At 48.2% G+C, this 27,200-nt stretch overlaps 1 protein-coding gene across 1 annotated transcript; it reads right to left on the bottom strand.

Annotated features, from left to right (window-relative positions):
• On the bottom strand, nt 1-27,200 carry DACT1 (dishevelled binding antagonist of beta catenin 1). Its single transcript, XM_081859978.1, has 4 exons — nt 26,652-27,200; nt 12,425-12,557; nt 10,016-10,171; nt 1-8,786 (listed from the first exon to the last, which is right to left on the bottom strand). Exons 1-4 carry the CDS (start codon nt 27,012-27,014, stop codon nt 6,955-6,957), a joined length of 2,484 nt encoding a protein of 827 aa, XP_081716104.1. The 5' UTR covers nt 27,015-27,200; the 3' UTR covers nt 1-6,954.

Raw genomic sequence — 27,200 nt, 5'->3', positions numbered from 1 at the left:
TTAAAAGACAACTGTTTATTACAGCATATTGATGCATTATATTAATTTACAAAGCGATATGATTTTTATATAGCTGTAAAACACAGCTGCTTATTGGACAATGACTTAAGTATCAACATCACAGACGCTCATGCTCACAACATGCATATTTGTGTGTGTTTTAAGAAAGTGAATATTGTACAATATACTAATTTTTTTTAAAAAAAAAAAAAACACAACCAAACCTTTCTTGGTTTTCCCCAGAGTTCACAGGGTGGGAAATCAAGAATACTGAATACTGGGTATAGTTCTGGCTGCCGCATCTCAAAAAGGATACTGCGGAACTGGAAGAAGGTTCAGAAATGTTCAAGGAGATGCAGCGAAAAGTTGCACTGTGTGTGTGTGTGTGTGAGAGAGAGAGAGAGAGAGAGAGAGAGAGAGAGAGAAAGAAAGAGAGAGGGGGGAGAGAGAGAGAGAGAGAGAGAGAGAGAGAAAATGAATAAGGAAAAATAAGGCCAGGAAGGAGGTGGGCACGTTAAGAGGATTATAAAATCACAGATAGCATGAAGTAGAAATAAAGTTTTTCTCCCTTTACCGAACCCAAAGTCATCCAATAAAGCCAATTTATCCCCATCTGTACTATGCATTTAAAGCACTATCATACCACTTTAAACAGTCATGGCTTGTTGAAAGTTGCTAGAGGCCCCGTTCCCCTCACAGAGCTACAATTTCTAGAGCAATTCAACATCCAATCCCTCTTCCAAGGGAACTTCCCAGTGCATCTGCAGGATCACACCTAACTGTCCTGACAGCATCATGAGCACAAACCATGATGACTAAAAGCACCATAAAAAAAGGTCTGGCTAGTGGGAGCATCTGGGAACTGTAGTTCTCCAAAGAGCACAGGGGCCCTATAGCAATTCTCGGCCATCCTTAACCAACTACAGTTCCCAAGATGCTTAGGTGACTATCTAAAGAGGTATGAGACTGCTTTATAAGTTGACAGCGCCTAATCAGAGTCCAGGATAGAAGACTTCTTCACGCAGCACAGAATAAATAATGGAATTTGCAATCAAACGACAGCCAACTTGTGGCCACTTTAAAAGGGGATTAGACAAATTCACGGAGGGCAAGGCTATTTATGGTTACCTACTCAGGGTGCCAGAATACTACCTCAAGAACCAGAGACACCACATCACCGAATGTCACGTCTCAGGGGAAGAAACGCAAGAGCTTTGAGCTCATGTCCTTCTCGTTGGCTTTCCAAAAGAGGCCTCTGGTTTGTCACTGTGAGAAAGAGGATGCTTGGCTAGAAGATGGCGCGTTGGTCTGAACATGCACACAACTCTTTACGCGTCCTTAAGACGTGAAGTAGACAGGCCCTGCACAGCATAATCTGAGCCGCAAACGTGGCATGGAAAGAAACGGCAAAACCCTAACTGCACCACATTTTATGCTACGGGATAGTTCCATACAAAGCCCAGGAACATATGAACCAGAGAAGCGCAAGGCTGGGTGAAGCACCATGCGACAGAACACAAAGCTCATAATCCCTACTCAAACCGAAGTTCGGACTGGACTGTAAACACCAGGTCTTTTCGTTGGGACACAGACTGAACTCGTTCCTCCTCAGCGTCCATTCAGTGTTCCTCAGAGATAGCAAATCTGTGTTTCACAGCCGCCTAATGCCCTTATCTGAAGCACCATCACATAATATTGCCAAGGTTGTTCATTTCCACATGACACAAGAGCAAAGGCTGCTATTTCAACAGCAGGGGATTTTTGTTTATTCCCTAAAGTTAGCCAGACCCGGTGAGCAGAAAGGGTGGAAGGTGTTCAGCGAATGTGGCCCTTCAAGTTTTTCTGTCTGGCCCCTGGAACTCAGCCCCACTAACCTCAGCCTGCCCACTTCACAGAATCACAGACTTGTTGAGTTGGGAGGGACCCAAGGGTCATCTAGTCCAACCCCCTGCAATGCAGGAATCTCAGCTAAATCGTCCGCTTCCTCCTCCTTACTCTGCCCTTGCAAAACTCAGCAGGGAGGACAAAGATAGAATTAGCGGTCTCAGCCTATCACACATTATAGATCTGCCGTCTGCTGGGCTCCCCACTTTCTGCCCTACCTGCTGTCCCTGCCCCCCCCCCCACAGCACCAAGCTCCCTGCTGCCTCTCCTGGCAAGTGGCAGCAGCCCCACAGGAGGGAAGCCAGGTGGGCACCACAGTGAAAACCAACCTCTTGACTGAATGTAAGCTACCTTACAAAAGGTAAGAACCAACTCTCTGTTGCTCCACCCACTTCCCCTCTGGCTCCACCCACCACTTCCGCAAAGACTTCCGCAAGGCTGTCTAGGAGAGCTTACTTCTCACAGCACATCAGGGGTAAAAACGGCCTATGGAAGCGGTCTTTGGGGGCTATCAACTTTCACAGCCTTCCAAGACTTGGTTCAGGCCAAGGAGAAGGGACTGTCGCTTGGTGGTACAAGTCCATGCTTTGTGCACAGTAAGATCCCTGCTTCAATCCCTGTCATCTCCAGGTAGGGCTGGGAACATACTTGTGTTCCCCACAGAGCTACTGAGAAGTCCTTGTGGACCAGAGGAAACCCACATGGTCTCCTCCAACTATGATTCCCAACGTCTCCATGCTAGTTTTGGCTGGCAGTTCAGCAAGACCATTGGCCTTGGCGGAAGAGAGCTTCGCAAAAGGGCACAGGGAGCTGCCTTAAAACAAGACACAACATAGGCTCATCTAGCTCTATATTGTCTACTCGGACTGGCAGTGGCTCTCCAGGGTTTCAGAAATGGCTCTCTCCTCACCTTACCTGGCGATGCCAAGGGCTGGACCTGGGACCTTCAGCATGGAAGGCAGATGTTCTGCCAATTTCTCTTGAGTTGTTACAACTAAGCAATGCACATGGATCACGCTGAACAACTGCATCTAAAAGGCTTCTTCCCAACCTATTGGCTGAAACTACAAACGTTTAGGGGAAGAGGAGACCAGGGTGGTTGTTTTGTGCAAAAGGCCTGCAAGTACATCTTATTTATCTGCATGCCTGTCTCCTGCCACTACTTATCTCTGCTTGGGGTTCTAGTAAAAAACAAGGTAGATGTCAGTAGCCTGATCCCTGCCCACCTGTTCTCTAAAGCATCTCCTCCAATCTGGCAATTCTTATTTTTATGTCATTTTTTATTTAACCCCCCCCCAAAAAAAACCCTACTTATCCTTAACAATTAACCCACTTGGAGATTTTGACATTCCAAATTATCTGTTTACGTGGTTTTGGAATACAAATAAAATCTTCACGTATTAAAATCTTGCACGTTGATACTGAACATTGCAGAATCTAAGTTGCACGTATATTATTTTGTTTTTTAAGTATCCCCATAGTGTTGAAGTCCAAAACATGTGAAAATCGGTTTGCAATTGGAAACACTAGATTTCAGAATCCAGACCCTTTACTGAATTTCAAGATCTGCGCAATATTTTGTTTCAGTGCCTCATTTGGTGTTTGGAACACAACTTCCAGGTCTTGGTTCTCAGCTGTGAACACTAGAGTTTGTTCTTAAAACAAGGCAAATAATAATCAGCATTTAGAGGGCATGCTCTTGAGATTCCAGGTCATCCAGCAGATTCTGCTAGAGGAAACATTGGGCGCTGTGTCCAACCACAGCCAATGAGGTTTTCTGAACCAGGGATGGAAAACTGGGGTGGACCACCTATTTAATATCTGTAGCTCGCAGGGATTTTAAAACAAAAATACAAGGCTATGTGCACCTCGGTCTCTGCTATTAAGTAAGAAGACTTAACATGGGCAGTACTGATGCTGCAACTGGGAAGGGATGAGAAGAGACCAAGAGCTCAGAGGTAGAACATGTGCAGAAGGATCTCCGATTCAGCCCCCAGCATCTCAAGGACATCATTTAGCCATGTTCAGAAAGAGGTCCACCTTTGGACTCTGAAGAACTCCTGTTAGCCAGACACTGGGTTAGCTGGACCAGTCCCCCTAAGGCAAATTCATATTTCCACAGCTCATCAGCAGAACACCTGAAGGCCACAGGTTCAATCCCCGGGATCTCCAGGTAGATGGATGGCAGGTGGTGGCATGACCAACCTAGACAATGCTGGACCAGATTAACAAATGATCTGGGATAAGGCAGCCTCCTACGAGATCCTAAAAATGAATTCTAGTTTTATTTTAAAAGATTAAAAACCACATCCAGACAACTCTAGGGATTCTGTTTGGAAAAAAGGGAGGAAAAGGGAGGAAAAGGAAGACCGCAGGAGAGGGAAGTCACGTTGCCCCTGCTCAAAAAAAGCCACCAGTCTTTTTTACATTGTGTGTGTGTTGCATGCATGTCAATGGTGTGTTTCTGTCTCTGTAAGAAGAGGTAGAGGAGCAACTTTTCTGTATGAAACAAGGATGTTTAGAAGCCAAAGTAAGGTTCAGCATAGGGTCCAGATGTCCTTCAACCCATCCCCGACTAGGAGAGAAATCAACGCTCGCTGCAGACGTTTTTCCCACTCCACTATGCACTTGAAGCCATCACAGCTGAAAAAGTGGTGGTACTGTTCCTTTGTTAAAAACTAGCACAGTGGGTTTTGCCACTTAAAAGGCACTAGTATCCAACAAAAAAGTTGGGAGGTTCAAGTAACATCATTTAAGCAGTCCGTAAAGATTTAAATATGTGCATTTAAGGAACTCAAAACAACAGCATTCTGGGAAAATATTTACAAGAAGCACCTTGTTTCGTGTAAGTAGCAAGAGGAGCGCATAGACGCTGGGCACGTCTGCATGAGACCGTCGTTTTGGCATATTAGCACACATCCGGGAAGGAGGGAAGCAGCACCAGAAACCAGGGTGGGTAAAGTTTCTGCATAGAGAAAGGCTTTGCTCATTTTTCTGCTCTAGCAGGCTTGCAAATAGCCACTTGCCCAGTCGCCTAGGGCGAGTCACCATCACCATCAGGCGACCAAGCAAGAAAGCTTTTGTAAAGTGGACGAGAGCTTGCTCTGACCACAGTACTCCCTCCTGCAAGGCTTGTAACATGCATAAGTGACCGAAACAGGCGTGTGTGGTCTGGCGGGAGAGTAAATGTTTTGTGAGCTAGGCACCTGCCCTCTTTGCAAAGCTGTTATTTACTTTGTTTGTTTATTATATCTGTTTGCTGCCCTTCATCTGAAGGTCTCAGGGCAGTCTGTCTCAGGAAGGGCCTTGAGATGTACCGGAAGGGGCAGCACTGTAACAAGGCTGATTGCCATAGCCCAAGTTCCATGTTATGTTAAATGCATAATTTGCCATGGCCATTGTTACTGTTATTACTATTATTTAAATAAACAGCTCCTGCAGAGGAGGTACTAATCAGGATCAGGACCACAATGGAAAGATTAAAAACAAAACAAAAAACCTTTTCCCCCAGCGCCATGATCCCACTCAAATTAACTCTCTGAATCCCCCCCCCTTTTTTCCCCCCATGCCAAACAATAGCTTCTTAGAGGGAGTGGGAAGGGGAATTTTCAGCAACGCAGAAGAAGAGGGTTAACTGCTCGTCTCCCTGTCCATCACAGTCCCAATCCTGATTCTCCCCTGTCCCAATGGCTGGCTATTTAGCGTTAAAATAATAATAATCACACAGCACCACGCTTTGCATTTCACAGGATATATATTGCTTGCTCCTTCGGAATCTCAATAAAAAGCTACTAACTTCCCTTCAATGTTTTTCAAAGACTGGAGAGGCAGCCTTGGAAGCTTGAAGCACCTACCTGCAAGCGGATTTGGCAAGCAGCATCCTGGTTTGGTGTTCCGGGCAGGCAACAGGCATGCAAGCCCACAAGAACATCTACTGGCCGCAGCTTAGCATTTCAAAAAGAAGCCAAGAAGAGCTGCTCTCGCTTGCAAGTATTTCTGGGCTACTCTTAGTGCAAGTGGACAACCTTTGAGCGTAAGATGACCAAGGAGAGGTCAGCTTGACTGATGGGCACGTGGTCACAGGGGGGAGAGTCTACTGCAAGCCTCATGGGGCACCAGCTTTCCCACTTGGCTTGCAAAACCCTGCTGCTCAGGACCCTCGTGAGACAAAGGGGCTGCTCAAGTATTCTTGTCCTTGTAGGGAATGCTCTTTGCCTGCCAGAAACACCGATGTGCACAGGTTTTAATACTGCCGAAACATTTTGAATTTGCATCGTTCTCATTTGCTCCATGTTGCGCTTGCCTTATTGTCTTTGTATGCATCTGTTTGTTCTTGGGAGCACTTTTGGCTGGCAGGCGGCATGTATACAGAAACAATAACGTAACGCAACATGGCTGCCTCTCTGGAGGGTGGCGGGCTGAGCGCTTTGCTGCTCTCAGCAAAGGGTCCTGTGCCTTCCAGCAGTGAAGCCATGAGGTGACCGGATGAATTCTCTGCTGGGGCGCCTCGCCTCTTGCAAGGGAATCCCCCCCCCCCCCGAAAAGTGCCTTTTCTCTTGAAGCTGGCTTGTGTTGCTTCTGTGCCCTGAATAAGTGTGCCCAAGACACATCGAAAACTCCCAAATGCAGACATACCCTTACACCACGCCTCCCCTATCTGGTGACCTCCAAATGTTTTGGACTACAACTCCCATGAGCCTTGACCACTGCGGTCCCTATGCTCCCCAACCTCTGCAATTCCCATGATTCCCAACCACTGCAGTTTCCCCTGAACCCCGACCTCTGCAACTCCCGTGGACCTCCAAACTGCAGCAATATAAAACTGCTAGCACATTTGCAAAGCTAAGCAGGGTCCAGTATGGTTTGAAATTGGATGGGGGACCACATGCTGAGATTTCTGCATTGCAGTGGAGTTGGACTTGATGACCCTCAGGGGTCCCTTCCAACTCCACAAATGTCAAAGACATTTGGAGGTCACCAACTTCGGGAAGGCTGCCTTAACACACACACTCTTCCCCAGTAGGCATGTCAGTCACCACTGCCGCCATCTCCAGCTACTAGTTATGCGTTTCAGACAGTAGTCATCAGTTTGAGAGAGCCAGACCGAAAGCGGAGGATCTTCTTCTTGAGGTTGTGTGAGGCTTTAATCTTGACGAAGGCTTTGGCTGCATTTTCATGGAGCTCGGAAGCGGCAGCGACCGCCTGGATGGGGAGGGTCTGCACAAACTGGGACCAGATGAGCCCCCCGCTCTCATCCGAGTCGCTGGTCGTTGTGCTCTCGCCCACAAACTCCACCTCGCTCAGGCTGGACTCGCTGTCCCCAAAGCAGTTTGTGGTGTAGTTGCTCCTCTCGTCCTCGCTGGTGTCCACCACCGTCGAGTGGAAGAGCGACTCGCACTCCGCCGAATACTCCGAGTCGCTCGCGACGTAGGCGTAGGGGCTGGCGTACGGGTGGGGAGCCTGAGGGTAGGCCCCAAGGCCTTCCCTCCGGTTCCTCCTCGCCCTCCTCAGGGCTTCTTCATAGGAAACCTCGGCCGACAGCTTCCAGCGGCGATAGTCGGCCCTCTTGTGCTTCGGTTTCGCCACCACCGGCTCCCGGCTGTGGGGCCTAACCGCCGACTTGAGGACGCCAGGAGGCCGACTCAGGAGGGCGGCCTCCGGCAGCAAGTGGCCGCTTTTCTTCCCTCTCGCGGCGGCCTTCTTCGGCTTCTTATTTGTATCCAGGTCATCGGGGAAACGGCACTTCTTGCCGGAGGGTTTGGCCTTCTCCCTGCCGGCCTGCGGCCCGTTTTCCAGCACGGTGACGAGGTGGGATCTGTGCTTCACCAAGGAGCTTTTGAGTATCCTGACGCTCCGGCTGCCCTTGTGAAGCCTGACCGTCTGCGGCTGAGCCGGGATGTATTTGGCGTTCACCAGCAGGCCTTCCTCCAGGCCCTGAGAGGACGACCCGTCGCTCTTGAAATCCAGCGGAGGCCTGGTTTCCTGAGGCGGCAAAACACCGTGGACCGCTTGTGCCCCACTGTTTTTGAACAGGATCTTTCGAGGCAGCTGAAGGGTTTTGCTTTCCTTCGGGGGCGTTGTGTGTTGGGGAGGGCTCTCCGCAAAAATCTGGCCACTTTCCTTGGGGACGTTGCCCTTGCTTGCGACCGGACACCGCGGTGGCTCTGGCGGTTTGACGTTCCTCGCCGCCTGCTGGCTTTGAAGTTCGTGGTTAGCATTTTGTGGGAAGACCACGGGCACAGGAACCTTTTTGCTCTCCAGATGCTCGGTTTCTCTCGAATGCTGCTTCAGAGGGGAGAAGGCGCTGCTGTCAAGCGGTGTGCTGGCTCTGCTGGAATGGGGGAAGACCTGGTTTGGGTTCTTGAGAGCAGCGGCCGAACTGCCGCTTGCAACCCCAGGCACTTGCCGGACACACAGGCTCCCGTGCCTCAAAATCCCTTTGGCGGGGTCTGCATTCAGATTCGTCCTCAGTTTGTTAGTCCGCACCAAAGGGGTCTTTTTTTGCACAAGGCTCAAGATGTAGCCGTCTATTTTCTTGCTGGCTGGGGGACAGGACTCGGGAGGAGAGCTATGCGGGAGACAGGAGGCGCCCGCTTTCGCAGAGTCGTGTTCGGGTCCCACGCAAAGGTCCGCAACGTTGTGCTCTGCCTCTTCCTTCGGGGGGTTGTCTGTCACCGGCAAAAGGAACATGGGGCTCTGCACCGCGACAGCATGTAAAGGGCTGGGGTAGCGGTAAACGTCGTTCCCGTTTTTCGACACCAGGTCACACTGGTATTTTGGATGCACGTCTGCAACCACCTCAAGGGAATTAGAGTGCGGTGTGGACAACACTCGGCAGGCCATCCCCACCGATGGGTCTTCATGCTGGTTCCCTTTGTTATATTCCAGCCAGCCGATGAGATCTGAAAGGAAGAAATGGGGGAAAGTGAGGAAATACTCTACCGTCAAAGGAAACAACAATATCCGTGGATGGTAAATAGGCTGAGAAATTTTAACCTTCCAAAAACCAAAGTTCAAAATCCATATCCAGAAATGCTCAAGGGCACAGTTTCCTGTAGAATTCAGATTTCCCATAATGCTACAGAAACATGGATTTCTCCCGCAAAACAACAACCACCTTAACAAATACTAGATTTTAAATATTGCTCTTCTGGTCATGGCAGGGCTCCCCTGTCTGCAATTTCTTTAAATGTTTCTGGAGATAGGAATGTTCCCACCAAAACTCAAACCTTAAAAGATGGAAACTGAGTCAACTTTCAGAAAGGTTTCGCTTCATCCTTTCACTTTGAACAACAAGAGATCCTTGGCCTCAGCCCAGTAGACCTGAAGGAGCGTCTCCACCCCCCATCGTTCAGCTCGGACACTGAGGTCCAGATCCAAGGGCCTTCTGGCAGTTCCCTCCCTGTGAGAAGTAAGGTTACAGGGAACCAGGCAGAGGGCCTTCTTGGTAGTGGTGCCCGCCCTGTGGAACGCCCTCCCACCAGATGTCAAAGAGAACAACAACTACTAGACTTTTAGAAGAGATCTGAAGGCAGCCCTGTTTAGGGAAGTTTTAAATGTTTGATGTTTTATTCGTTCCGGAGGTCCGTTCTTAACCTGAAACCGTTCTTAACCTGAGGTACCACTTTAGCTAATGGGGCCTCCCGCTGCACTATTTCTGTTCTCATCCTGAGGTAAAGTTCTTAACCTGAGGTACTACTTCCAGGTTAGCGGAGTCTGTAACCCGAAGTGTTTGCAACCCAAGGTGTTTGTAATCCAAGGTACCACTGTATTCTGTTGGGAGCCGCCCAGTGTGGCTGGGGAGGCCTGGCCAGATGGGCGGGCTATAAGTAGTTGTTGTTGTTGTTATTATTATTATTATTATTATTATTATTATTAAGCACACCTGTATAGCTCTTATTTGGAGAAACAAGTCTTCTGTATCAGTAGGCTTGATCCCCAAAGTCCAGGTGTGACCCTGGTTGACCCAGCAGCCCCCATGGATGGAACCAAAAGTTGTGTCCCACAAGCAACCTCCAGTCCCACATGGCTCACTTCCTGCATTCACTTGAATAGGTGAATGGGGAAAGGTTCACAGGGCTCAAGCCATCCCTGAAGCCACTCCAGGGAATCCCCACCTCCTTTCCCATACCTGCAGACATGGGCCGTCCATCAGAGCCACTCAGGGATGTGTCCAAAGGGCTGCAGAAGCAGCTGCTGGAGTGGCAGCTGGACAAACACTCGCTGAAAACAGAGTTGGAAGAGTTGGAGAGTGATCCTGAGGCCCCGTCGCTCAGCTCGTAGAAGCCTGTTTTTTTAAAAAAAACAACGGGGAAAAACCCATTAATCACGTGACACCTAGTCGATAGAAAAAGCCAAGGCTGGAAAGTAAACACATAATACATGTTACATAATACACCTTACAGCCATGTGAATGAATGAATGGATCTTTATTTGCATCAGCCATCAGCCATAGCGATAAAACAACAATACGATATACAAAGAATAGAAATAAAAAGTCAATTATATAAAATACATTTTAAGGTTTTGAATCAATAGTCAAAGAGTGGGTCTTATTCTGATTGCCCCAGCTAAAAACCCTGCAACCTTTGCTGTCGCCTGCTCATCTTGAGCTACCAAGAGAAAGGACACTGTGGCAGTGGTTGGGCAACCCGGAACAGACAATAAAAGAGGGGTGATAATCTCATCCCTCAAGTCTTTATAAAGAGTGCAAGCCAGAAGGGAGTGCGCCACCAATTCAGTACTGCCATCTCCACAGGGACATAAACGTTTCTCGTGTGGAGTTACAGCCATGTGTTCTTCAAAGAATGCTTGATTCCTCCTGCCCTCTGCATTTCTCTTCCAGTTCCAGACTCTAGGTTCCTCCCCCCCCCCATAAAGTTTCTGAGCATCCTGATACCTTCCCTTTTGATTCTCAGTAAGGTGGGACGCGGGTGGCGCTGTGGTCTGAACCACTGAGCCTAGGGCTTGCCGATGAGAAAGTCAGCAGTTTGAATCCCCGCAACGGGGTGAGCTCCCATTGCTCCTGCCAACCTAGCAGTTCGAAAGCACGTCAAAGTGCAAGTAGATAAATAGGTACTGCTCTGGCGGGAAGATAAACGGCATTTCAGTGCGCTGCTCTGGTTTGCCAGAAGTGGCTTAGTCATGCTGGCCACATGACCCAGAAGCTGTACACCAGCTCCCTCGGCCAATAAAGCGAGATGAGCGCCGCAACCCCCGAGTCGGTCACGACTGGACCTAATGGTCAGGGGTCCCTTTACGTTTACCTTAAGGCTGCTTTGGGTATGCAGACTTCACAACTGAAGCCAGAGTTTGCTATTTGTTTCTGGAAGTGAGAATATACCACTGTACTTCAGCTTGGCAGCTGCAGCTATAAACCGAGGCTGAAATGAACACTGGCAAATATTTGAAACGGGCCAAAAAATTGCCGCATTTCCTCACAATGCAACGCTGTGAGAAGCCATGCCCACTTTATGTCTCCTTCGCAGTGTTGCTATCAGCGGCCTTCTCTGCACAAAGCCCTCTGCATGCACACGTGGAAAAGGAATTGACGCTTAGTGTGTAGCACGATTCAGCTTTGGAACTCCCTGCTTATTGAAATCAGACAGCCGCTTTCACTGTTCTCTTTTTGGTGTCTGCTTAAAACATTTTTTGCTGGAACTAGTCTATCGAGACCTGCAGGCCCTGACGTGTCTGCATCTTTTTGGCTGTTGATTTCAATCATGTGTAAATGTTTTCACTCATCTGGTTTTATTGATATTCTTGATATTTCTCGCAAACTGCTTAGATGCTTCCCTACAATCAAGCTGAGTACGAATTTTGTTAAATAAAACAATCATAATCATGACTACTAATAATAACATTCGAGAGCTGCAAAATCTACCGTTGGTATTTAACTCCCATTAAATTAGCAAAAATGCATAAAACTGTGTCAAATGTATGTAGGAAATGTAAGGAAAAAGAAGGCACCTTTTATCATATGTGGTGGACATGTAAGGTAGTAAAAGAATTTTTGGAAATGATTTATAATAAGTTGAAAAAAATATTTTAAATAACCTTTTCTAAAAAAAACCCCAAAGCTTTTCTTTTAGGAATCCTAGGTGCCAAAATCCCGAGAGCAGAAAAAATACTAGTTATGTTTGCGACCACGGCTGCGCAGATGTTATTGGCCCAGAGATGGAAAGAAGATAAAGTCCCTACCAGAGGAGATTGGCAGATTAAATTGACGGATTATGCCGAATTGGCAAAAATGACCAGAAGAATCAGAACAGTGAGCTTGGGTAGCTCAGTTGGTTAAAGAGCGGTGCTGATAACGCCAAGGTTGCAGGTTTGATTCTCCATATGGGACAGCTGCATATTCCTGCATTGCAGGGGGTTGGACTAGATGACCCTTAGGGTCCCGTCCAACTCTGCAATTCTCTGATTCCCATAAGAACAACCTTGCTGGGAAACATGCAAGCAAGACCTGACCACGAGAACACTCTCCTCTCCTGTGTTTTCAGAAACAATTCTTTCAATAATAGCCCTGGTTCATTCCTACCTGAGCTGGGGCGGCTGTCCGTCTCGAGCTGCTCGTCGGCCGTTTTCTCAACATCCAGCCTCAGGTCGCTAATCTGCTTGTCCAGTTCTTGCAACTGGTTTAACAAACCCGCGTCCCTCCGTCGCAGGCAATTCTAAAAAGCAAAGAAAAGACAAAGAGACTCCTGAGCAATGATGGGAGAGGAAGAGAAAAATGAGCTGAAATAGCAGAGATCCACAAACTTTGCTTCAAGGACCCAAGTATCAGGCTTTTGGGAACCGGGTTCTTCCCCCGTGGCAGTAAACAAAAGATCAACTGAAAGGAACTTCTTAACGAGTTAGAATCTTTAATAATCAAAGTGTGAGAACAAAGAACACGTCTCCTAGAAATGGCGGTGCTCACAATTAAGGTTTACACCCCCTCCATCCCTATTAATCTACGTCACTCTTACGCCTTGTAATCTGAGCTTGTACCCTCTGTGCTTTCTGTTCTGGCACTTTCCGAGCTCTCCGTGTCCTTGGAGAAGGGGGTTGGATGCTGTCCAGAGATTGTGAATCTTTTAACTCTCTCTCTTCCAGTGTTTCTTCTGCTAGCTGTTCCCCATCCAGTATTTCCCAGCTTCTGCCATCTGAATTATGCCCCTCTGCAAACCACTGTTCCAAATCTGTGCTGTCCTCCTGTTCCTGGGAAGATTCAGGCCTGGTCTCCTCAATCTTTCCCTTCTGCACTCATCACACACCTGGGATTTATTTGTTTACAGGTGCGGTGTGGCCATTGTTCAAGGCCTGTGGTACAGTCCTACCCATGATGCTGCCCTCTAAAATCCTGCACGCCTTACTGACCAGGAAGGGGAGTGTTTCCTCTTCCTCCCACCCATGTCGTCGTATCCCATCCAATGCCATTTTTAAAAGAAACACCTTCTTTCCCCCTTGATCCTGGAAGCTTTATTATAATTATTATTATGTTAAAGAATGTTATAACCCCACCTGTCAAAAGTGGCCCATGGAGGATGTGCCAGTTTTGGACCCAGTCAAACCCAGTTTCCTAACTGGATTCTCGTTGTACTCCCCACCCCCCACCCCCACCCCCGGGCACGTCAACAGAATCGGAGCCCTGTGTGTTTGATCCAATACAGTCTTCAGGAAAGTAAAGGACCCAGGGTGTGAACATGTCAGGCTACGAATGTGTTTTATAATGCAGGCATTGAGATATAACCTCTGTTGCAATCTATATATGCTTATAAGCATGCAAGCAAGAGAGCTGGATCAACGTTAAAAGGGGGGTAAAGGCACACAGTAATTCCCTTCACTATCCTCAGTTACACAAATGCATTACTTTCTCAAAATAACAACAGAGCTTAAGCAAATTTGCAAAGGTGTTCTTGATGCAAAATGCTATAAAGAATATATTTAGAATACGATCATTAACCTCCGGGTCAGAGCAATCAGTTTTCCTGCTGAATCTCATAATTATATCTCTCCATCATCTTGCCTGTCTACATTGCTTTGTACGCATCATTGTTTCGCTGCATTTCCTGTGAAGGAAAAAAAATGTTACAGGGAACGGTGGAAAATTCATTAAATTATCAGGTCTGATCTGATGACAAAAAAATGTCAACGCCTTTGCTTGCGGGATGTTGTCATTCAGGTTCCACACAACGAAAATCAGCTAGCAGTCTCAGGCTAATTCTATGACACTGTGAATATATCCAACATGTGGCTTAGTGGTTAGAATGTTGAACTAGGACCTAGGAGGCTGCGGGTTCGAATCCCCACTCAGTCACATGAAGCTCACTGGACAACACTGGGCCAGTTACTATCTCTCAGCCTAACCTAATAATTTAATAATAATAAGTTTATTATTTATATCCCACCCATCTGGATGGGTTGCCCTAGCCACTCCGGGCGGCTTCCAACACATATAAAAACACAACTAAACATCAAATATTAAAAGCTTTCTGATACAGGGTTGCTTTCAGATGTCTTCTAAAAGGTGTGTAGCTCTTTATTTCCTTGACATCTGATGGGAGGGCATTCCACAGGGCAGGTGCCACTACCGAGAAGGCCCTCTGCCTGGTTCTCTGTAACCTCACTTCTTACAGTGAGGGAACCACCAGAAGGCCCTTGGCGCTGGATCTCAGTGTCCGGGCTGAACGATGGGGGTGGAGATGCTCCTTCAGGTATACTGGGCTGAGGCCATTTAGGGCTTTAAAAGTCAGCACCAACACTTTGAATTGTGCTCGGAAACGTACTGGGAGCCAGTGAAGACCCTTAGCACTGGTGTTACATGGTCGCAGCGGCTGTTCCCAGTCACCAGCCTAGCTGCTGCATTCTGGATTACGACTTTTTGATTCCTGAAATTCATTCTGATTGTACAAATAAAATATCAGACAGAATTCTGAAGGCTATGTTGTTAGTGTGTGAAAACAGGTAAGGTCAAAGGATCCCCAGGTATGCGCCTCCAGATGCTGCAGAAACATAGCTGTCTACTTTTCCCTTTTTCTAAGGGAAAGTCCCTTATTCCGAATAGGATTCCTCGCAAGAAATGGGAAAAGTTGACAGCTATGTAGAAATCAGGTGCCATCATGGCGTCTTCACTTGGTAGCAAGTGGACGATAGCAAAGTGCAAAATGCGCCCAGCAGCTGGTGAATTTCGAACAATGATGTACGACACAAGATTATTATCCCTCCCTCCCTGTTTCTGATCTTCAGGCTGTGTATGCTGTTGCATTTGTGTCCAAAACGCACACCCCATGCTCAAGAAGGGGGCATCCGCATGCTTGGAAGAGCCGCAAAGGTTTCTAGAAGATAGAAAATCATCTTAAGAAAATTATTGCTGGCTGGCTGTTTGGGGACAGAGATGGAACAAGTGCGGGAGGAGGGAAAATGCAACGGGTGGAATCCTGAACAGCAGCATTCCATGCTGCAATATTTGGTTGCAGCTGCTATTTATATTATGCCAAATGATGCCTTCCAGCGTCAAATGCACAAAAGAGCTAAATTAAGACGGAAAGGGAACTTCGCGATACAAAGCATCTTGCAAAACGAAGACTTGAATATATTAGATTTCCCAGACTTGAGTTTCTTTTGTAGGCTATTGGCAAGGCAGGTCTATCGCCTCTCTAATGATGCCAGAATTTCCTTTCTAGTAGTGCCAGTGTCCACTCCAGCAGGCACAAGACCAGGATTACGTGACGGGCAGAGAACTTTGGCAAATCCCACACAGCATCGCTGACGCTTCGTCTAACTGGGACTAGGAAGGCGACCAAACTCTTGCTTACTCAAGTACCGCAAGTCCCAAGATTTGGTGCTTTCTCCGGGACTCCCCAGCTAATAGGATTACATGGTCATGTTCTCAAATCCGATCATGGTGGCCCTTTCTAAGTAAACAGACAACTGTCTGGGAATCTGAGGAACTGAAGCAGACAGCAGTGACAAGAGATGAAGTTCTAGGCCGAACAGACCAAATAAAAGCTGACGAAACGCTGGGTCCAGATAGCCTCTACTCAAAGAGTCCTCAAAGAACTCAGATGTGAAATTACTGCTCTTCTAACAAAATATGCAACTTGTCCCTCAGATCAGGCTCCACACCTGAGGACTGGAATGTAGCCAATGTAACACTAATTTTTTTAAAAAGGGATCCAGAGGGAAACGGCAGGCTTGCTAGCTTAATGTCCATCCTGGGAAAACTGATGGGATGGGGAGTATTGGCAAAGATAAAAAAAGCCAAGCATATGGAAGAACAAGCCTTGCTGAAGCAGAGCCAGCATGGCTTCTGCAAGGAGAAGTCCTGTCTCACAAAGCTATTAAGAGATCATTGAGAGTGTCAACAACCAAGTGAAGATTCCTGGATGGTGCCTGGCGTCTCCACCATCTGGAGTTGCGTGCCTGGGGATCACTGGGTCTTGACTGTTTTCACACACTAATACCCCTTCCTGTAGAATTCTATCAGTTATATTTTATCTGCACACTCAGAAGGAATGTGAGGAACCAAAATTGTGGTGGTGTTTTTTGGTGCAGCCTAAGCAAAAGCAGTGAACAATGTCATAGTTATTTTCTGTAGCTTGTCTTCACTTACCCCACCCCACTGCCCTGCTCACAGTCGTGAAGAATATTCTTATGTTGCGAATGCTTTAAGTTATCATCAAAGCTCTTAACCTAGCTCAGGGTTGTCATCTGAACTAGCCAGATGTTTAATTGATAATCAATCACAGCCAGTCCATCATTTGAAAAATAAGACTTTAGAGCAGTCTCGTCCAAAAACAGCAACTAGACATCCCATTGTAACCTTGGTTTAACGAGCCATTTGGCGCCTAGCTTGTATACCTGAGTTTCTACCACTGGCTCATCATGTGCTAGTCCTGGCCTTCAACAGAAACTACTGGAGAGAAAAAGGTTGAGGCTGTCAAGTATAGTGTGGTTAAAAGTGTCAGACAACTACAGTGGTACCTCGGGTTACATACGCTTCAGGTTACAGACTCCGCTAACTCAGAAATAGTGCTTCAGGTTAAGAACTTTGCTTCAGGATGAGAACAGAAATCATGCTCCGGCGGCGCGGCAGCAGCAGGAGGCCCCATTAGCTAAAGTGGTGCTTCAGGTTGAGAACAGTTTCAGTTTAAGTACGGACCTCCGGAACGAATTAAGTACTTAACCTGAGGTACCACTGTATCTGACTTTGAGAAGGCAACCCTGTTTAGGGAAGTTTTTAATGTTTGATGTTTTATCGTGTTTTCAACATTCTGTTGGGAGCTGCCCAGAGTGGCTGGGGAAACCCAGCCAGATGCGCGGGGTATAAATTATTATTATTATTATTATTATTATTATTATTATTATTATACTAAGACCTGGGTGACCATGAGCCTGCCACACCCTCTCAGTCTAAAGCACCTCACAGGGTTGTTGTGAGAATAAAATAGGAAGTATGGGGAACCAAGCGCACCACCCTTAAACTCCTTGGATATAAAGGCAAATAATAAATACATAAAGGCTCACTGGTCATGCTTGCTGGAGCTTGTAAGAGTCCAACAACATCTTGAGAGCCAGGAGTTGAGATAATGCACCTTGATTCACTACATGACAGAGGGTAGATGATCCTTTGGGTCCCTTCAAACTCTACGATTCTGTGAGGTGCATTAGCACAAAGCACATCCATGCGTTATTCCCCCCCTTCCCCTACATGCACACACCACGCTGAGCTGCTGCTCACGAGATTCATTTCCCGTGACTTCCAGATGGCTGGTCTGACTGTGAGCCATCCATCAGGCTCCTATCGATGTGACAGGGCTCTTCAGAGTCCTCTGGCATCTATCTGCCTGCTGTCATTTAAGCAGCACAGTCAACATATGAAGAGCTTTGCAGGATTCCTTAAGCAAAAGACACAGGTCTCTGCCTGCAAAGAGCTTACAATGCAACATTTGTCTGAGAAGACTACCCGGGGGGGGGGGGGTGCCAAAGATTGACGTCCTCTTTGTACAGTTTTCACCGCATGCTGAAGACACGACTCTTTACTCTGGCCTTTTGACAGTTGTTTTGCAGGACCCACCTCTTTTGTTCTAAATTCGCCAGGGACATTTTGCTCCTGGCTAGTGGCCACTTGCGACCAAGTGAACATTTCTGGGTGCCAGGATGGTGCCTGATGTCTCCACCATCTGGGGATCATTGGATCTGGACTGTTTTCACACACTAATAGCCCATCCTGTAGAACTGTATCTATTATCTTTTATCTGCATAATCGGAATGAATGTCAGGAACCAAAATGCCTTCTTTTTTCTGTGCAGGAACAGTGAACAATGTTCTAGTTAATTGCTCTTGCTTGTCTTCACTCACCCCCCCCCACCCCACTGCCCTGCTCACAGTTGTGAAGAATATTCTTACATTATGAATGGTCCGTGTCAACATTAAGAAAAAGAGGCAGAAATTGGCCAAATATATTTCATAGAATCATAGAATCATAGAGTTGGAAGAGACCACAAGGGCCATCGAGTCCAACCCCCTGCCAAGCAGGAAACACCATCAGAGCACTCCTGACATATGGTTGTCAAGCCTCTGCTTAAAGACCTCCAAAGAAGGAGACTCCACCACACTCCTTGGCAGCAAATTCCACTGTCAAACAGCTCTTACTGTCAGGAAGTTCTTCCTAATGTTTAGGTGGAATCTTCTTTCTTGTAGTTTGGAGCCATTGCTCCGTGTCCGCTTCTCTGGAGCAGCAGAAAACAACCTTTCTCCCTCCTCTATGTGACATCCTTTTATATATTTGAACATGGCTATCCTATCACCCCTTAACCTCCTCTTCTCCAGGCTAAACATGCCCAGCTCCCTTAGCCGTTCCTCATAAGGCATCGTTTCCAGGCCTTTGACCATTTTGGTTGCCCTCCTCTGGACACGTTCCAGTTTGTCAGTGTGCTTCTTGAACTGTGGTGCCCAGAACTGGACACAGTACTCCAGGTGAGGTCTGACCAGAGCAGAATACAGTGGCACTATTACTTCCCTTGATCTAGATGCTATACTCCTATTGATGCAGCCCAGAATTGCATTGGCTTTTTTAGCTGCCGCGTCACACTGTTGGCTCATGTCAAGTTTGTGGTCAACCAAGACTCCTAGATCCTTTTCACATGTACTGCTCTCAAGCCAGGTGTGGACTGTCCCTGGGTCAAGTGACTTTCCTTCTTAAAGTTCTCAAAGTTCTTAGCCTAGAGCTCAAGGTTGTCGTCTGAACTAGCCAGATGTCTAACCAAGTATCAAACACAGCCATTCCGTCATTTGAAAAATAAGACTTTAGAGGTGTCTTGCCCCCAAATGGCAAGTAGAAATTCTGTTTTGGCGACTGTAACCTTGGTTTAAGCAGCCATTTGGCGCCTCGCATATATACCTGAGTTTCTAACACTGGTTCTGTTCCAATATATATATATATATATATATTGTAAACTATGATACAGTCAAACCTTGGTTCCCAAACAACTCCATTACCGCACGTTTTGGCTCCTGAATGCTGAAAACCCAGAAGTAAATGCTCCGATTTTTGAACATTTTTTGGAACCCGAATGTCTGACGCAGATTCCGATTTATGGCACCCATGAGAGCTTCCTTGCCACTTCTGGGCAGGCAGAAGGGCAGCTCCTTTCTGTACAGAAAGCAGCTGACTGGAGCAGGTGCAAAACCAGAGGCCAAGCTGATCAGAGCAGCCTGGCAGGTAGGGCAAGGAGAAAAAGTAGGAGTGAATCACAGAATCAAAAGACGAAGCTAAACACCATCAGTTGAAGCTGTCTATCTACTGCCAGGCCAGATTCAAGGTGGGCAAGGCTCAAAGGTGTTTCTTATTTTAAAAGTCCAAGGAGATTCCAACTAAACACCAGGAAAAACTTTGGGACAGTAAGAGCTGTTTGACAGTGGAACAGTCTCCCTCGGGCGGTTGTGGACTCTCTCTCCTTCCTTGGAGGTTTGTAAGCAGAGGCTGGATGGCCATCTGTCACGGATGCTTAACTGAGATTCCTGCATTGCAGGGGGTTGGACTAGATGATCCTTGGAGGCCCTTCTAACTGTACAATTCTACGGTTTTATTAAACAACTTGGGAATGGGCTACTGGAGAGACTGACCTCCTGGTGGCATCAACAGTTTCCACTGTTCACTTTGTGTCCACCAGAAGCAGGGCCTTCTGTGTGGTGGCCCCTTTCATTCATTCATTAACATTAGTAATGAATCAACAATCCACTCATTTAGATGCACACTGAAGACATCTATCTATCATCTACCTACCTACCTACCTACCTACCTATCTATCTATCATCTATCTATCTATCATCTATATCATCTACCTATCTATCTATCTATCTATCTACCTATCTATCTATCATCTATCATCAACTATCTATCTATCTAACCATCCATCCAAGCCTTTTCAGAATGAAATTTCAATCCTGTAGTGTTGAATTGATCCTGTAGTATCAAATTGAATATTTTCAAGCAAGCGCCTTCACTGTCCTCTTTTTGGCACCTCCTAAAAATATTCCTGTTCAGACAAGCATACCCAGATGCTCGGAAAATTGAGGCAACTTTATTCTGTTTCAGTATTTCTAGCTAAAAGGCTGCTCCAACAACGGAGGAAGTCAAAGAGAGAGGAGGTGCGCTGCGTGACTTGCCCTTTTGTTACCTGGACAGCTAACGTCACACCCACCTCCAGTCCCATGCAAAAGGAAGGATGCTCCAGCTCAGGAGGAAACAGGAAGTTTCGACTGGCTGGACCAAACAAAATTTTGGGGTCGCACACTTACAAAGCTAGTGAGTTCCATGGTTTCGCCATGCGCTGTGTGAAAAAGTCTTCCTGCCATGAATCTTCCAAGAATCTGCTTCAAAGGACATCCATGAGTTTTAATATTACAAGAGAGAGGTGGGAAGTTTTCACTCTCTTTCTGAATTATTTTAGAAACGTTCATTGTGTCACTTCTTATTCACCTTCCCTCTAAGAGAAAAAGTCTCAAGTGCTGCAATCTTCCTTCCTAGGGGAGCTGCTCTACCCCTTGATAATGTTGTCTGCCCTTTTCCCCCAATTCTACGCCATTTGCATGACATTGCAGTATTTGCACTTATTGTAGAGTTGTTGTTGTTGTTATTTTATTTATACCCCGCCCATCTGACTGGGTTTCCCCAGCCACTCTGGGCGGCTTCCAACGCAATATTAAAATATTAAAATACAGTAATGCCTCAAATATTAAAATACAGTAATGCCTCAAAAAAACGAAGATCATGGCCACTGGGCCCATCACCTCCTGGCAAATAGAAGGGGAAGAAATGGAGGCAGTGAGAGATTTTACTTTCTTGGGCTCCATGATCATTCCAGATGGTGACAGCAGTCACGAAATTAAAAAACGCCTGCTCCTTGGGAGAAAGGCAATGGCAAACCTAGACAGCGTCTTAAAAAGCAGAGACATCACCTTGCCAACAAAGGTCCGTATAGTTAAAGCCATGGTTTTCCCAGTAGTGATGTATGGAAGTGAGAGCTAGACCATCAAGAAGGCTGATCGCCGAAGAATTGATGCTTTTGAATTATGATGCTGGAGGAGACTCTTGAGAGTCCCATGGACTGCAAGAAGATCAAACGTATCCATTCTTAAGGAAATCAGCCCTGAGTGCTCACTGGAAGGACAGATCCTGAAGCTGAGGCTCCAAGACTTTGGCCACCTCATGAGAAGAGAAGACTCCCTGGAAAAGACCCTGATGTTGGGAAAGATGGAGGGCACAAGGAGAAGGGGACGACAGAGGATGAGATGGTTGGAGAGTGTTCTCGAAGCTACCAGCATGAGTTTGACCAAACTGCGGGAGGCAGTGGAAGACAGGAGTGCCTGGCGTGCTCTGGTCCATGGGGTCACGAAGAGTCGGACACGACTAAACGACTAAACAACAACAACAATGCCTCAAGCATTAAAAGCTTCCCTAAACAGGGCTGCCTTCAGATGTCGTCTAAAATGTCTGGTAGTTGTTTGTTCTCTTTGACATCTGGTGGGAGGGCGTTCCACAGGGCGGGTGCCACTACCGAGAAGGCCCTCTGCCTGCCATGGGGTCACGAAGAGTCGGACACGACTAAACGACTATACAACAACAATTGCTTATGGGCTTCTTACAGTGGTCAATCGGATGCTCGAGTTGGAAGCCCGGACGTTGGAGCTGAGCACAGCAGCCCTCTCCCATCCTGTGGTTTCCAAAACACTATCTGCAACATACTGTCAACAAACACTTCTTTCCCCAGTTACTTGGTTGAAACTATGGGCAAGTCTGTGGTCCGAATTACTGCCCCCCCCCCCGAATTACTGCCCCCTCTTTCCTGGCTGAACTATCCAATGGCAGTGGTTGCAATGACAGCTGCTAAAAATGTCCATGAGTTTTCTGTATTCCTTCATCGCCCATTTCCCAGCTCACACCTGCAAAACAGATGTTCATCACACACCTGTACCTTGTTGTCTTTATGGTAATAAAGCCCTGTTCAGGGAAGTTTTTAATGTGTGACATCTTAGTGTATTTTTGGTCTCTGTGGAAGCCGCCCAGAGTGGCTGGGGAAACCCAGCCAGATGGGCGGGGTACAAATAATAAATTATTATTATTATTATTATGGACACAGGGTTTGAAACTAGCAGGGCGCCAGGCGCATTTTGCACCTAAAAATTCTCCATTTGCGAGCACCTCCAAAAGTCTGGGCACCATTTTTTGCGCTTGGCTGACACTCAAGGATTACTGAAATGTATGTGCTTTGAAGTACAGTGGTACCTCGGGTTACAAACTTAATTCATTCCGGAGGTCCGTTCTTAACCTGAAACTGTTCTTAACCTGAAGCACCACTTTAGCTAATGCCCCCCCCCCGCTGCCACAGCGCCACCACCGCACAATTTCTGTTCTCATCCTGAAGCAAAGTTCTTAACCCGAGGTACTATTTCTGGGTTAGCGGAGTCTGTAACCTGAAGCGTATGTAACCCGAGGTACCACTGTATACGTTAAGGATAGACAATACGTTAAGGAATTTAACAATAAAGAGTAGAATGTTTTGAAAACTGAAGTATGGTACCAATATTTTTATTGTAAACACCAAATTAAACATGTATTAACCATTTCTGCTAAAAATGTGATATGAACAATGTGTCACTTATGTGAATTGCGTATTAGTCCATACTTATCAGAATACTAAATAAAAAGTGTTGCCAACCCACCCCCTTCAGTAGCAACTAGACATTCTGTTTTGGCACCCACAACCCAGGTCCCACAAGCTATTTGGCTCCTAGCTTTTCTATCCCAGTTTCTAACGCTGTATGGCACAGAATGTCCACAAACTTTCCAACTGATCCGGGAACAGAGCTGCTGGAACATGTGCAGTCCAACTCCTGTGAGGGAAGCGAAAGCTGTCCCTTTGGCTGGGACTGAAAACTTCGCACAGGATTTGTAGAACGGAATGAGCATTGTGGCATTCAGGTTCTAGATCCTGAAAGAGCTGCTGTATGAAAGATGGGGAATCTTGCCTGCTACTTCTACTGTCGGTGCAACAGTGACCTGGCAAGCTGGGAAAGGGGGACACCAGGACTGATAAAATGAGGAGTAGAAGCTATTTGAACTGACCATTCTGCTTCCTGGCTGCAGGCTTCTTGTTTGTTCTAGCAAGTGACCGCTACTTGTGGGTCCTTCACCGTCACCCATCACCCAGCCCCTTTTCGGTCCAGTATACCTGAAGGAGCATCTCCACCCCCATCATTCTGCCCAGACACTGAGGTCCAGCGCCGAGGGCCTTCTGGCGGTTCCCTCACTGCGAGAAGCCAAGTTACAGGGAACCAGGCAGAGGGCCTTCTCAGTAGTGGCACCCACCCTGTGGAATGCCCTCTCACCAGATATCAAAGAGAAGAACAACTACCAGACTTTTAGAAGACATCTGAAGGCAGCCCTCTTTAGGGAAGCTTTTAATGTTTAACAGACTACTGTATTTTAATACTTTGTTGGAAGCTGCCCAGAGTGGCTGGGGAAATAATAATAAATAATAATAATAATATAATAATAATAATCATTATCATTATCATTATCAGTATTATTATTATTATTACTTCGTGACCCCCTGTAATGTTTCCCACTGCGGCACTCCTAGTCCACTCCAATGCTCCTTGCACTCTTGCATGCGCAACACACTGCCTTTTAATATCATGTTCAAAATCAAACATACCAATCAAGCACATTGTTGGGCCATAAGCAACATTTCCATCCATTTTTACTGAGGTGGGGTGATTCTTGGCTTCACTGACTTTGACTGCAGAAGCTGAGTTGCTTTCGTCCCCCACCCCCAAGCCCTGGCGCACAGACCTCGCCTTCCTTGGCAGAGAAAGTCGTGGCACAGAAGACATGAACAGCCTCCCTTAACAAGCTGCCAAGGGCAAGAGACTCGGGTCTGACAATCCTTTCTTTTTTCATTGTGGCAAAAGTAACAGCTCCCCTGAAACTTCCCTTGCACAAACCTCCGCTGGAACGGAGCACCCAGAAAGGCCTTGGGTGCCAGCAGTCGCAAGCCAGCTGGAACCTCTTGCCTTGCAAGCTGCGCACGGGAAAGGAAGGAAGGAAAAGCCTCCTTCGCTGCAGTGGGCAAAGATCCCTTGCTCCTGCGCCATCCCCACTAGAATGCAGCAGCAGGATCCAGTCTAGGGGAGCACCAGCCAATTCCCATGCCTTTTCTGCCAGTGTATTTCTTAGCGGCGCTGCAGAAGGTGTTCCCGCTGGCTTTGCAGAGTGGAAAGCATGCAAGAGCAGCGCCGTTCCCACTCATTTCAGTGAGGCTTGTGCAGGAGAATTTCCCTGGCACCCATTGTTCTCTGCAGGCTCTCCTCCTCCCAGGACAGGCAGGGCTGTAAGCTCAGAGGCAGAGTGCCCGCCTTGCACGCAGAAAAGTCCCAGGTTCAATCCCCGGCCTCTCCACGAACACCCTTCATCTGAAACCCTGGAGAGCTGCTGCCAGCCAGTGCAAGCTGTACTGAGCTACATGGGCCAATGGTCTGCCTCAATTTAAGGCAAGCTTCCTTTGAGCCATGCTTAATCCAGGTACCTCGAACCGTGTTCTTGGACGCCTAAGAGTTGACTACAGAAATAGACTACGGTGATCAGGAGATGCTCTAATCATTTCGCCCAGTTCTTCCTAATTCCCCTTTTACGATTCAACAAAAGCAATCTCCGAAAGGCCCCAGCAAGGACAGAAACTCAATAAGAGAAATGCTTCCTCCCTGGCCCTCATGTCCGCTCTTGCCAACACGGACACACAGTCCCTTAACAGCATCTGCAGGAGGCAAATTAATTCCAAGCAGCAGGCAATCTAATACTGGAGTCCGTGCCCAAGGAATACAGCGAGCTGGCGATACACTTCTTCGCCAAGTGCCCTCCCCAAATCTCCCACGAAAAGACGAAAGGAAAAACCACTGAATTTAGGAAGGAAAAAAAGGAAAAGCCATTCCCTAAGGTCACTTTCAGTGCAGTGCGGTGGCAAACACACCCACCCACAGCTCCCTCCCCTCCACCTCATTTGGAAGCTGCAGTAATTAATCACTACATACTAGCAGCGATGGCTGCTATTGTTAGACCCCAAAGAGGATGAGCAAAGGGGAGGCCGGAGAACAAGAGCAGGAGGCTGGCTGTCCTGCCTAGGATAGAGCAGATTTTAAAAATTATTATTATTCCGATTTCTGCACTAGGATACTACCCGCAGATTGCCTCAGCCAGAACCATTCGATTCTTTGAGACAGACTGGTGTCTATTCTTCTGCATCCTGCAGCTCTGATGTTTTGGAGCACTGGGAGACGCCAAATCACACAGTGCCCCTGCGTCTCCCACAAACTCATACAAGAAAGGGGGTGTCCCCACATTTTGTATGGCCACGGGTGAGTGCCCAGATCCACTCTCTGCTCCCTCATTTGGAGCGGAGCCTCAAATCCCCTGCAATGGGGCTGCCTGCCACTGACTTGTAACCGACTGAGACAGACAGCTCGGTTTTATTCTGCATGCACACTCGATCTCACACCCCCCTCACCGATGAGTTGACGCTTGCCCTTTCTTTCTTTCTTTCCTTCTTCCCCCCACCCATCTACAGTCACCCCATAAGCTTTTGGGGGGTGGTCACTTCTGTATGGAAGTGACCGGTCATTCCGCTCCCAATGGAGCAGCTCTAAAAAAATATCTCTCCAAGTGTATTTCCAGCAGGGAAGCTGTCTCAGGCGCCCCAGACAAACCTCTTTTTATCCCCTGCAAACCGCCTCTCTCTGAGGCGCTCCTGATCTGCAACCCAACGAATCCGGCGCTCAGGACTCTTAATAAAGAGCAGCCGTAACCCGAGGGAAGGCTCAGACAAGGGGGGGGGGTCTCCCAAAGGAGACGAAAACAGACACCCGATTGCCAAGTCCCACGTGCGCCCGGATGGAGACGAGGAGCTTTCTGCACGCGCTCAGAAGTCCCCTCGCCGCGCGCCCCGTGCGCTGCAAACAGTGGCGTAGCGTGGGGGGTGCAGGGGGGGGGCGGCCGCACCGGGCGCAACATCTGGGGGTTAGGCTTAGGGGGCGCAAATCCACGGGTTAGGGGGCGCAAATTACTTGCCTTGCCCCGGGTGCTGACAACCCACGCTACGCCACTGGCTGCAAAGAGGTGCGGGGGCTGGAGGACGGCTGTGCCCGCACCGACTCCTTCCGCCGCAAGGGGGGTCTCCGCGACCCTCCGCCCCACCCGCCAGGCTGCGCGGCGCCCCGGGGCTCACCAGCTGCCTCCGCAGGAGCAGGATGTTCTCCTCTAGGAACTTCTCTTCCAGGCTGCGCGGGGCGGCGGCGGCGGCGACCCCCGGCGCGGCTGCCTCTCCCGCCGCCGTCTCCCCGGAGCCGCTGCCCCCCGGCCGGGCATCGGCGGCCAGCAGCCGCTTGACGCGCAGTTCGTGGCGCTGGCGCAGCAGCTCCAGCTCGGCCAGCCCGGCCAGGGTGGCCTCCAGGCGCTCGCGGGTGCGCAGCCGCTCCGCCTCGCTCGCCTCGCTCTTGGCGCCGTCGCGCGGCCCCCGGGCCTCGGGCTCCCGCCCCGACGACGCCGGGGGGCCCTGCAGCTGCCCGGGCTCGGCGATCGCCTGCTTCATCCCCGAGCCGGCACGCCCCCGATCAGAGCATGGAGATCCGGGCGCGGAAGATGCGCTCCGCAGACCCCCGAGGCGCTCAGCGCGCGGAGCCCCGTGGCACCGGGATCTGGCAGCCCGCCGGCAAGCGCATCCCGGAGCCACCGCCGCCTCTCCCCGCAGCGCCCGGGCTGCCTCCTTCCTCGGCGG

Source organism: Podarcis erhardii, assembly GCF_964252035.2.
Source record: "Podarcis erhardii genome assembly, chromosome: 1".
NCBI lineage: Eukaryota > Metazoa > Chordata > Lepidosauria > Squamata > Lacertidae > Podarcis > Podarcis erhardii.
This window is presented reverse-complemented; position numbering and strand designations above follow the sequence as displayed.

What these genes read in the sequence shown, in the direction of transcription:
- DACT1 (XM_081859978.1), bottom strand. Translation starts at nt 27,014, where the DNA reads ATGAAGCAGGCGATCGCCGAGCCCGGGCAGCTGCAGGGCCCCCCGGCG. An exon ending in TGCTCCTGCGGAGGCAGCTG is followed by an intron (nt 12,558 to 26,651) that starts GTGAGCCCCGGG and finishes TTTGCTTTTTAG; the next exon opens with AATTGCCTGCGACGGAGGGA. An exon ending in GGACAGCCGCCCCAGCTCAG is followed by an intron (nt 10,172 to 12,424) that starts GTAGGAATGAAC and finishes TTAAAAAAACAG; the next exon opens with GCTTCTACGAGCTGAGCGAC.